Raw genomic sequence first — 13,037 nt, forward strand, 5'->3', positions numbered from 1 at the left:
GAGAGGAGTTAGAGTTCATGCTTTTAAATGTAGTAGTATTTTAATAGTTAAAGAAATAAAAATCCATTTCATTTCGAGTGTTCTTCGCCCCTTGCTTGAACTGGTGCATCATGGGTCTTTGATCAAGACTCTAAAGCATTAAGAAATTGCGTACTTCCACTTTTAAGTGTTCATATTTTAGCATAAGGAATGTCAGCAGACACTAATAATATTTTACAGATACCATTTGTTTAAATCATGCTCTTTATCCATTCAGGATGGATGGTCTTTTCCAGAGCATATGTACTCTTCTGCATACAAAGAATTTCTTTTTAAAGGAAAAAAGTATTATAATTTTCTCAGTGGAAAACCTGTAAAACAACAAAGTGATATCTAATCTAAGTGTGGCCCTGACATGGAATGACAAATAGAGATCGTATAGAGCCAAGACTTAACTAAAAAAATGAATGTTAAAGCAATGAAAAGATAGTGTTCATCTTACAAATGGTGAAAAGCTTGCAAAGTTCATAAAGCATGTTTTTATTAATTACATGTTCCATTTTTATAATGAATTTGTCAGCACAGTTTTCCATAAAGAGACATTGCAAATGAAACATTTACCTTTTCTTGTAGTGTGCTAGAATTTAATTCCTTGCTAGATGTATATAAGAATAATCTTTGAAGCTATTTTGTCAAGGAAATTTGTTCAAGAAAAAGAATTGCTTATTTTTCTCCAAAATGATTAATATTTTCTTTCTAAAGTATTAAGTAAATGAATGTACTTTGGATGGATATATCTTAACTACATTTTTACTTACCGATTTAGGCTTCTGTCTTCAAGACAGTGTGTTTTGTTGGACTTCTGTGCCAGTGCAGAGCTCAATGAAAGAAGGAAGTGTGATCCACCTCAGGAAAGCTTTGTTTAGATTGAGGTTGTCCAGGTTTCAGATAGGTACATCTCCAAGAGAATATAAACTATATTTATGGAGGCTGAAAAATAGATGGACATGTAAGAAAGTTTAATGAGATCTCCACTGTTAAACCTGCAGCTCACAACATCATCATCTTCTCTGTAGGTTTAAAAAGTGCTAATTCTCCTTAGGTAAAAGAACAAGAAATTTAAGGCAAAATTACAAAATAGTGGAGGAAAGCTGAAAAGCCAAGAGTGATCACAAAAGGGAACATCTTTATAAGGGGAAGAATTTTCTTTTGTAGTTATAAAACAGTTTTCTTTTTGCAGTCTTTTTTAGTTACTATAGAACATTTAAAAGTCTGCATTTTTTTTGAAGTACTGGCTGCTGGAGCCATGTTGTACATAATATTGTAACCTTTCCTATTTGAAAAGGTGTAAACTAATCATTTTATCTGCGGTGGAAAGATGGGAAGACTAGAGGCTTACAACTTTAAAAGAAATGCAGAACATTTCCCATTTTTTTTTTTTTTTTTTTTACTTCTAAGAGCATTATAGTGTATAAACCAATCTCAGTGTACTGGGAATTTTGATTTCCCAGTCTTTGGAGGACAGTGTTATGGATGCTTTTTGTGCAGAGTCATTGAGTAGAGCAGCTGAGTGATACAATCCCAGTGGTGTTGAAAGAGCACTGAAACATTTAATGAACTGTTAGCTGTATAAGGCAATACAGTCAAAGTATGTTGAAGAAACTGGCTTCTGCTTGGAGATGTCACAGCCTTCCTGAAATTTCTTGGCTGGTTTGCTGTCTGAAGTGATTGGAAATATGAATATGAGCATTTTGCATCCATCCAGATGAACAGTTAGGAGACTAAACTATATTGCATTAAAATAGTTATTTAATAAACAATTACAATAATAAATAAGCAATAAACAATATCTAAATAAATAAATAAATCTGCTTAGATAATATTTCTGTTGCCAGGTATGTTTCTTGAGTGAGGAAGAATGTTTATAATATCCTCTTGATGTGGGAAGATAGTGAAACATTGTTCACATTGTCTGTCAGATTTAACAACAATTCTTTTTTGTTCTGAAATCTGTAACTGTTGGAAAAACATGAATGCTAAGAAATGAAGCAGTAATTTCACAAAATGCAAAAAACTTTTTCACACAGTGAAGTTTTGATTCAGTTCTGGTGAGGCAGGTGATGCTAAAGGATTGATACTAGCATTTTCTGCTTGGCTCAGCTTAGGTTTTGCTCTTCATGATGGAGACATGTTGGGAAAATGCCAGATGTATTTCTAACAAGCTTGGATTTTTATGCAGATGATAACCTGTACTCTTTAGCTTGCAGGAGACTCTGTTAATACAGAATCACAGAAATTATTGTATGGTTTGTGAAAAACTGTGCAGCTGCGCTAAAAGCCTGAATCTCATGATAAACTTTACTGTACCAGCTCAGCTTAATTATTGCAAAATATGCATCACAGTCTGTGTTTCTGCCATAGCTAGGTAGCATTAAGTCATGTCTGAGTCATCTGCTGAAGTTCCATTCAACACATTTCCTTTCCTTTGTATTGTCACTTGGGGCCAAAATGGGAGTTCATGTTTAGAAAATGTGCCCTGTGTGTCAAAAGCCTGACTTTTGACCTGCTTGAAGCCCCAGCTAGTACCTCATACTGACAAGTAGTGGAAAGTGGCTGAGAGAAAAGGGATTCCTCTGCCAGCTTTGACAAGGCTTTGTCATGAAAATTTGAAAACCAGAGAACTCCTTGGAACATTTCCGTGACCTTGTGCCCAAACTAGGAAATGGATTTTAGAATAAAGTTAGTTAATATTGAAAAATAATCTGGTTGTACTTTAGAGAAACCACACAAGTGTGTCTTTATGTGAAATGGTGTCACTTTTAAGGTAAATACACACCCACTTTATTTATACATAATTACCAATAAAACTGTTGATGACAAATCTCTCAGGACTATATATACAGTTTATTATTTCCCCCAAATCATATTGTATTAGAATGTATTGTGAGTCTGTATATCTGTCCAATTGTGGAAGAGATTACCTAATACCTGCACTTGACAGTTGTAGTCTGTAAATTCTTAAAAATAAATTCATTTTTTAACTCCTTAAAATTATTTTATTAACAAGGTCTGTAGTATCAATGAAAAAAAGGTTTCGCATCATGGCATAATGCATTACATGTAACATTTTCAGTGTCTCAATAGTTAACTACTTCATTCAGTAGAAAAATCCACATGGTTAAGGACGACAGGATATAGGAAAAGCTAAAATATCTTTCAGTGTGAATCAATTTAACTGTAAATTAAGTTATTAAAAGGAGCCATTAGCAAGGTAACGTCTGCTGGGATATACATCCTCTCTAACAGCAGCAGAGCATCCTAGAACTCGAAACAGCTGTAGCTATTCCGTTTATAAAGTATTTTCTCATTTAGTTTTTTGCCGTGGAACAAGTCAGGGTTTAATTCATCTGGTGTAGCTGTAATATATTGAACCTTTTCATGAGCTCCTGCATGTCAAACGAAGCCAGTGGCTAAGCAGTCTGATAAGGACAACAGCTTTTCCTATCTCATTAAATCCATTCATGTTTGATCTTATTAGAAAAATGTGCTGACAGCTCTGCATTGGGGTTGATCCCTGGGGCTTGAGAATTTCATTATGCGCTCTATTGATTGTTTTACTTTTTTAAAAAAAGAATATAAGAATTAAATTTTAATTAAAAATGGGGGGGGGGTCTAGAAGACGCACCTCTAAATAAGGATTAAAAATTTGCCTTGTAAAAGAGGATACTCTTCACATGAATGTGATACACTCTGCCATCTCTCATCTTCAAACTTGCTAATTTAGGGAGAAAGCTGTGACAGAATGATTTCACTGAGAGAAACACAGGGTCGAGACAGTATAGCTCCAGATTAGTTCGAGTGCTATAGTTCAAGCAGTCACTGATGTCAAAGATGCAGGACAAAGCTACTTCTCTATGTTAGCACTTCGTACTCCAGTGCTTCTGGATCTGTGAGTGAGAGGTGACTCTTGGTCAGTTAGATGTCAGTGGTCATGGACAGCTGGAAATTATACCGTTGTATTGCTCAGTTCTCATTGTATTCACTTAGCTTTATTCATGTGGCTATTCTTTGAAGATGAACTTCTGTCTAGTTCTGATTGTTTTAGGTGTGGGAGGTAGTCCTCTGGAGAGGCAGAAAGAGCTCTGATTTTTGCCAAGATGAAATAAAAGCTTCAGTAAATGGTTTCTTGGTGACATTGCTGATACCTGCTCTCCCAGTGTAGAGAGGATGAAGAAATGTTTTTGGGGTTGGAGCCTGGCTGTTAGAATTCTAATTTGTGCCTAGGCTCTTGAATTTCAAATAGCATTTGATAATTTTCATTTATATGGGATTTAGGTTGCCCAAAGTAAGCTGGTATTTCCAGGACTATGCAGTGCATCACCTCTGCTATAGCATTAACATTTTTTAACCCAATGTTTGCAGAACAAATATTCCACCATCTCAAGGTTTAACCCCAGCCAGCAGCCAAGTGCTGCAGAGCTTCTCATTCACAGCCCCACGAGTGGGACTGGGGAGGGAATCAGAAGGATAAAAACAAGAAAACTCATGGGTTGAGATAAACACAGTTGAATAGGAAAAGTAAAAGCCACACACATAAACAAAGCAAAACCAGAATTGATTCAGTGATTCCCATGGCAGGCAGGTATTCAGCCATCTCCAGGAGAGCATGACCCACCATGTGTAACAGGGACTTGGGAAGGCAAACTCCATCACTCCAAACGTCCCCACCTTCCTTCTTCTTTCCCCCACTTTATATACTGAACATGATGTCAGAGGTTCTGGAATATTACTTTGGTCAGTTGGGGTCACCTGTCCCAGCTGTTTTCCTCCAAATATCCCTTTCATCCCCAACTTCCTCACCAGTGTGGCAGTAGAAAAGGCCTTGTATAAGCCCTACTCGGCAATAACAAAAACATCTCCATATTGTCAGCCTGTGTTCAACACAAGTCCAGAATACAGCCTCATACCAGCCACTGGGAAGGAAATAAACTCTACCCTAACTGAAACCAGCGCACACTGTTAGGGGTACTTGGCTTCTGATCCTTGTCTGGGCTGTGGTCTGGATTTTTTTCCATAGAATTTCTTGGAGAAAAGCTCACCTACAGTGGAAGTTGGGATGAGGGAGAAGAGGACAGATATTTACCCTTCCAAGACCCTTTCCCAGGGACTGAATTTGCACCTAACAGCAGGTGTCTCAGGCTGGTTTTCTCTTACTTAGTCATTTTACTGTTTAAAAAATGTTCTGATTCAACTTGGCATTTTTACAGGATGGCCATATTTTAAACCTGAGGTTGCCTGATGTTTGGGGTTTTTTTTGCAAGCTAACTGGCTTACAAGGTTTTTATTGATTGTCATCATTTATTCTTGTACACACAAGCGACTCATTATACCATGCAGTCAGTGAGAGCTCGTAATGATTTGTCAAGAAAGTGCCTCATCAGCACAGCATTACAGAGTCTCATTGTAAATAGGAGCCTTGTAACCTTCAGTGTTTACTTTGAATTCAATCAGATGTTCTCATGCATATTTGGAAAGTCAGCACGGTCAGGTGAAGTCCCTGGTGACTGGAAAAAGGGAAATGTCACTTCCAGTTTTAAAAAGAGGAGAGGGAAAGATCCAGGGAACTACAGACCAATGAGGCTCAGCTCTGTGCTTCGGAAGAGCCTCCTCAAAGATGTGCTAAGGCACATAAAAGACAGGAAGGTACTTCAAAGTAGCCAGCATGGCTGGCATGTCGTGCCTGACCAATCTGGTGGCTTTCTGTGATGAAGTGACAGCAAGGAGTGACAAGGGAAGACTGAGCAATGTCACCTATCTAGACTTCTGTAAGGCCTTTATTATAGTACCACATGACATCCTTATCTCCAGGTTGGAGAGGCATGGATTTGATGGATGGACTCATTCATATTGAATGGATAAGGACTTTGCTGGAGGGATGCAGATAGAGAGTTGTATTTAGTGGCTCTATGTCCATGAAAAGGCTGGTGATGGAGGGTATCCCTCAGGACTCTCATGGGACAGGCACCCATTAATTCTTCATCAGAGACATGGACAGTGGCATTGCTGCACCCTCAGCAAGTTTGCAGATGACACAACAGCAGGACAGGATGCCATCCAGGGGGCCCTGGACAAACTTGAGGAGTGGGCCCACGAGCACCTCAACAAGGTGAGATTCAAAAGTGCAAGGTGCTGCACCTGGGTCAGGGCAATCCCAGACACAAACACAGACTGGGAGAAGAAGTCACTGAGAGCAGCCCTGCAGAGAAGGACTTGGGGTTTCCTGTGGATGAAAGGGACATGAAGCCAACAGTGTGTACTTGTAGCCCAGAAGGCCCATGGCACCCTGGGCTGCATCAAAAACAGTGTAGCCAGCGAGTCAATGGAGGGGATTCTCCCACTCTGCTTTGCCCTCATGAGACCCCACCAGGAGTGCTGCATCCAGCTCTGGGGTCCTCAGCACCAGAAAAACATGGACTTGTTAGAGCAGGTCCAAAGGACCACAAAGGGTCAGAGAGCTGGAGCATCTCTCCCATGAAGGCAGGCTGAGAGAGCTGGAGTTGATCAGCTTGGAGAAGAGGAGGTTCTGGGGAGGGTTTCCAGTACCTTAAGGTGTTTATAAAAAGGAGGGAGAGGGACTTTTTATATGGGCAGAAAGTTCCAGATGAAATGTCAATAGGTTTAGGTTGAAAGAGGGCAGATTTATATTAGATGTTAGGAAGAAGTTCTTCACACAGAGGGCGGTGATGTGCTACAGCAGCTTGCTCAGAGAAGTTGTGGCTGCCTCATCCTTTGGGAGTATTCAAGGGCAGGTTGGATGGGACTCTGAGCAACCTGGTCTAGTAAATGGCATCCGTGCCCATTTTAGGGGGGTTGGAAGTAGATATTCTTTAAGGGACCTTCCATCCAGCCTGAGCCACTCTGTGATTCTTTCATTGCTAAATTGAAATGCCCTGTGCAGTTATAGGAGGGTTGAGGATGTTTTTCTACTGCACAAAATTGTGACACTGTCACTTGTTCATTCTTTTTTCTTACAGCTCTACCTTAAGAAAAACACAAGTCTTCCTCAGGTTTCTTGTCTCTTAGCCTTAGGAACACAGCAGAACAGTGCTGAATGAGTTTGATTCAGTTAATTTTATAAATATTTGCTCAGTGGCATTTGTCAAATTGAATTAAATCAGGTAGAAAAGCGGTCAAATTCCAAATTAAAAACAAATCAAAGTGCAGTGTACAGACAGTAACTGGATAAGGGATATACTCTTTCCCTCCTGTCTGTTTCCCAGCATCTATGGACTCTGCACGGTTTGTTTGCCAAAATTAGGCAAATATGTACCTTAAAAATGTGAAGTCTCCTAAAGTTCATAGAGTAATTTTTTTATCTTTGTTCTTCACAGGCTGGAGTGTCTCATGCACATTTGAAAAGATTCCATGGGTTTGCTATGCCACAGCTCCCTCAGGTGGTAGAATAATTTTCCATTTGCAGCTTGAATTCCGTGACACACTTGCATTCTCTTCAAAAGGTTTTGGGGCTTCTCCCAACTTACTGTTCTATCTGATGTATAACAAAAACATCAGAGTTCATAGAACAAGAGTCTGAGCAGGGAGGAACTCAGGCTTGGTGTACTTCAGCTTCCAGTGAAGTTGGCTAGAAAATATACTGCAGTATTACCACTGCATCAGTAATTTCAAGTTTCTCCCTATAGGAATGTGAAAAAACATGTTTTCTACAATAGTCTGACATAATCATGTTGTGCCTTGATTGAGAAAAGGTGCTTGGCATTCAGACTTAATATGAAATGCAGTGCAGGTTCCCCAGTATTAATGAGCTTTGCTTCATCCTTTGAAAGAAACCATGGTAGTAAAATGAACTGTTGGATTACTTTATATGTTCCTTATAAGTTCAGAAAAATCTCTGTTTAATTTCTGTTTGTGAAACAATGGGATCTGTGTCAACCTTGGTGATAAATGGTTCTTACTTGATTTATAGGACAACAAATGTAGAAACATCTTTTTATTGTTTTCACCACACTTCCTTTTAATTTGGAAACCGAGATGAAATTTATGCTTGAGTAGTTAGTATAATATTCCAGTACTTAATGTAATATTTCAGAAGTATATATTGCTTTTCACCTTGAAAGATTTTAAAACTTTTTGTAAACTAGGTATACAAAACAAAGCCAGGACCATTTCAAAAACATTGTCCCTGTAGAAACCTTCTGATGTCATTGCTTGCTACCTTTATTTAGGGTTTTTTTTCTGCTGTCTGTTTCTTACGCTTCTCCCAATTACCGTCTCCATTAAAATATTTAATTACTTTTTGTGTTACGTTTAACCTAACTTTATTGGTTACATTTGAAGGGAGTCACTCAATCCTACCTCTTTTCTATAATTTGTACATTTTGAGAAAAGCATTTCCTTAGAAGTGATTGTTTTGACTTAAATATTAGTAGTCTATTAGGTAATTTAATTTCCAAAATTATTTAAAAATAATTGTTTATAATTTGATGTCCATATTGTGATTTCAGTTTGTTTATTTAACGGCTGCCAAAACATTTACGAACTTGAGTTTAATGTTGCATGAACTTGAAAAAGTCAGTGCAGGACTAAGAAAATTTAAAATTTCTAATGACTAATTTATTGCCTTAGTGTAAGAGTCCTGAGGCAGAGCCTTGCCATGCTGGGGGGTTGTGTAGGGTCAGGTTGATAATGATGGGCAAGGACCACTACAGTGAAGCAGGTGATACCCACAGACTCTGCATAGGGATCTTGCATATGGATTTCTTAAATACAGATCCTCAGACTGCAGTATTAGAGAGGAAGCCTTCTATGATGCATAGTCTTCAATGAAAGATCCAAATACCTCACCTTTGCCACAGGGTAGAAGTATATGCACTGTCAAATTATCAGCAGAGGTTTGTGTGTGATAATCACTTTGTGTGTCCATAGTCCTGTATACTAAATATTGAGAGTTCATTATTTCATCTTGCATTTTGAGAAGTCTATTTTATGGTGTGTGAGCATAATACAACATGTACATAGACACAAGATCTGAAGAAAATGAGGAGTATGCTCGAAGAAGCAGAACTGATTCTAAAACATAGGACAGTCATACTGGCTTAACATATAACTGTTACCAACTCTGCCCTGGATTGCATGGAAAACAGTAAATTGGCAGATAATAATTTTCTAATGTCAACTTCTTGGTATTCTGGAGACAGGGAATTGTTCTTGTTTTGTGAGGGTCTCCTGAATGACAAAACTTTCTGTTCACAGCCTCTGTGTTCCTGTAGCAGAACAGAGGATTGAATGCACTCACATGTTCTTTTTAGTATGATGATGCAGAGGGCTCAACTTAGTATGTAAAAACTGTATCCTGTTTCTCTGAGTTTGAAATTTCTTGAGTAATAAATTGGTTTCTGTAATCACCATTATTGAGGTTTTACAGGACTTCAAAACATAAGACAAGAGTGTTCAAATACACTTAAGGGAATGCTGAGAATATTTACTGTGGAGGATGGGTTGGTTCTGTTTTTATAGAAAAAAGTGAAGTCTTATCCTCTCTGTCCTTTTCTTTTGTGGAGCTCTGAGGTCCTACCTAAAGTTTGAACTTGTTTCTGTCATGCAAAAGACAAGTTAGCTGGTGGTGGTCACAGAAATAACTGTGTGTGCAAATTACCCAGCTGTACCTGGTGTCCCTTCTCTAACCCTGTTCCCAGGAGTTTTCATCATGGAAACAATGATGCTGCAAGAAACCAGCTTAAGAAGCTCCTTCCCATATGGACATGTGTAGCTAGACTTGTCTCTGTCAGGCAGATGAGTTTTTCTGGGGTAGAATCAGGATGGGTGCAATTTCAGACGAAACACTTGATTTCATTCATAAACTTAGAAGACTAACTGCAGAAAAGAAGAGCACAACCCTTAGAACACACCATTCATTTCTGCATTCTAAATTTAATTCTCCTTTTCAGCAAGAAGAAGAATAATGTTGGAAATATAATTTTTTTTTTCACGAAAATTTGCAATAACAATGTACTGAACATTTTTTGATCAAGGGGCTTGATGAAAAGGAATCAAAAGGAAATACTATTGAAACCATGAAATTCAACATTGTGAAGACCCCCTTTGATTTTCCTTTATTTGTCAGAATATATGGGAGAATGCTTTAATAATGCTACAGCTACAATAAAATAGAGAGGGATCTGTCTTTAACCTTTAAGAATTTTCAAAATTTGTAGATGTCAGTGTTTTGAAACTGTTTTACAAGTGTCACTGTTTGTGAGCTACCCCATTTTGATAATCCATCTGTAATACGATGCTAAAGCTAGTGAGGGAAAAGGCAGCAGTGGGATCTCAGGTTAAAGTCGTGACTCTGACTTGCTTCTCTGAGAGCTATGAGGAGAAACTTTTGAAAGAGATCTTTCAAGCATGATCTCTTGTATAGCAAGTGAAAAGTTGAGGGTCACGTAGGAGCCAGAGTGGTGTTCTAGGCTTCTGTACACCATTTCAAGAAAATGGTGGGAAACCCAGTGACACATACAAATGAAATAGTGTAAATTAGTATAGCATGAAAAGAAGACCTTGTGTGAATATACAGAAGATGAATTAATGTTATAACTGCAGGTATGGTGGTGATCTTTTTCTTTGTTTCCAGGTTTAAAAATGTCTGATGCGAAAAATATTGTACACAGAACCCATTGTATTGAAAAACTGCTGTCTGAGAACAATTTGCAAGATATTGAGGATCATCTTAAAGAACTTGAAGATGTTGATATGACTGTAGAATATCTTCAGGGGACAGAAGTTACCAAGGCTGTATATAGAGTACTCAAGAGCTGCCCTTCAGGAGAGTTGAAAAAGAAAGCAAAGCAGTTATTGTCAAGGTGGAAAGCACTTTACAAGAATAACTGTGCTCAGTCAATGCAAGGTAAAAAGTCAATTTCTGTGTCTGTGAAAGAAGAAATTGAGCATCTCCATGTAGTTCCTAGAGAGCAGTCACTGTCTGAAGAACCATGTCAGCAGGAGGCATTAGATGGTACTAGTTCCAACATTTTGGTCCCATCTCAAACTGTTAAAAATGTGGTATGTAATAATACAGAAGGCAGTATGAATCAGCATTCTTCTTTTGAGGAACAACACACTGTTAATGAAGATTCTAAGTCTGTTGTTAGCGAAGCAAGTCTGCAGCAGGATCTGATGAGAACTCTGAGGTCTAAATGTGTGGATCTTCTTTATAAAGCTTTGATTGGTTCTGCCAAAGATGAAGAAGAAACTGTTAAATGGTTAGAGCTAGCTAAAGAAATTGAAGAACATATATTTGCTCTTCATGCTAAAAATGATAAAAAGTACAAAAATTGCATCAGAAGTAAAATCTCTAACCTTAAGAACCCTAAAAGTTGCCACTTAAAGCATAATCTTTTTTCAGGAACTTTGAGCCCAAAGGCTTTTGCTGAGATGACAGTGATGGAAATGGCCAGCAATGAACTGAAACAGCTCAGGGCTCTGTACACAAAATCATCTGTTCAGGAGCATCAGCTTCCACAGGTTATTAATGGCACACAGACAAACAAAATAAAGTGCAGACGCTGTGAAAATTTTGATTGCACTGTCACTATGATTGCCAGAGGAGCTCTCTTTCTTCCAGCTTGGGTGCGAAACACAAATCCGGATGAACAAATGTTGACTTACGTTACTTGTAATGAATGTGGAGAACAGTGGTATCACAGCAGATGGATTTGTTTGTAATGCTATCCCACTTTATCCCCACTTTAAGGGGCTTGAAAACGTGTATAAGAATGTACCTCTGCTGAAACTTTGTAGTTTTAAATTCTGTGCTGATATTATGTGGGTGCTGCCACTAAAAACTGCAAAATCAGTTTTAAAAAAATCTGTTAATGTATTTCTTAAATGGCTTGAATGAATCATGAAGTTTTTTATGTAATGTAAATATGTAAAGAAATAAAAGGGTAAAGGGAAAAAATGGTTATACTGTATGTGAGTGGAATATTTACTAGTATCCATTAAAATTATTCCAAGTGTTGAATTTTTTCCTGAAGGGGACTGGATACTTGAAGTTGGTTTTTTTAAGTTCAGGAGGAGTTCTTTCACAGAACATAAGTTTCATTTACAGTAAACAAATTGTTTCCAAAACTGCAGTTTACATACTTGTGTGCATTGCAGAATGTTCAGCATGGATTCACTCCTTAATTAAATCACTTTTTGGAAGCTTTAGATTAGTGATTTCTAGCAGAGAAAAAATAAACTAAAAGTAGAGTATGAAAGGGGGTAGAAAGTAGCTAGCAGATGAAAGCAAGAATGAGATTCTGCTTTAGTGGTTTTAGCTATTAGAAGGCCAACAGGACTTGTGACAATCTTATTAGTATACAGGCCAGATTTACAATGTAAAATGACGTGTCCTGCTACTGCAAAGAAATTAATGCAGGATCTGATAGTGGATTATTTCAGAAAATGATGTAAATATATTATTGGATTTATGTTCATTTAATAAAATTATTAGTAGTAGTTAATAACTTTATTGAGTGGATATCCTCTCTGGAACTGCGACATCTGTCCTGAACTGAGAAAATTAATGTTTTAATATAGCGCACATTACCCACAAAAAATGAATAGAAGGAAATCCAACAACAGAAGTTTTTATACATATTTTTGTTCCACAGTCAATGGGATTCTCACTGATTGTTTACTAGAAGTATTTATTAAAAAAAAAAATCTTCTCACTAAAGTAAGAGACCTGTGTCTTTTACAAATGCACAACGGGCATTTAACACTTTAAGGTTAAAATGCATCAGCAGAGCATAGAAACCTGCTGAGTATTTGCTGGAGGAATTGAGGACAGTTCTGCACCCATCTGACTGTGACACAGCTGAGGCTGGTCAGCTCCTTTGGGTTGAGCTGCATGACCTCTCAGAGAAAGGAGTTGGAGGCATGAGATGAGAAAACAGGTACTGGTGAACTAAATGCCAGCCAGGACTAACAGACAGACCTTTACTTGTATATGGAGAAAATTATGTGTAACCTGATGTTGCAAAGAGACACTTAGACTA

General features: G+C 37.9%; 1 protein-coding gene across 1 annotated transcript; it reads left to right on the forward strand.

Annotated features, from left to right (window-relative positions):
• The first annotated feature begins 10,627 nt into the window (after positions 1-10,627).
• Positions 10,628-11,718, forward strand: TCEANC (transcription elongation factor A N-terminal and central domain containing). Its single transcript, XM_062515119.1, has one exon. It carries the CDS (start codon positions 10,636-10,638, stop codon positions 11,716-11,718), a length of 1,083 nt encoding a protein of 360 aa, XP_062371103.1. The 5' UTR covers positions 10,628-10,635.
• Positions 11,719-13,037: the final 1,319 nt, after the last annotated feature.

The sequence above is a fragment of the Cinclus cinclus genome, chromosome 2, assembly GCF_963662255.1.
Source record: "Cinclus cinclus chromosome 2, bCinCin1.1, whole genome shotgun sequence".
Classification (NCBI taxonomy): Eukaryota; Metazoa; Chordata; class Aves; order Passeriformes; family Cinclidae; genus Cinclus; species Cinclus cinclus.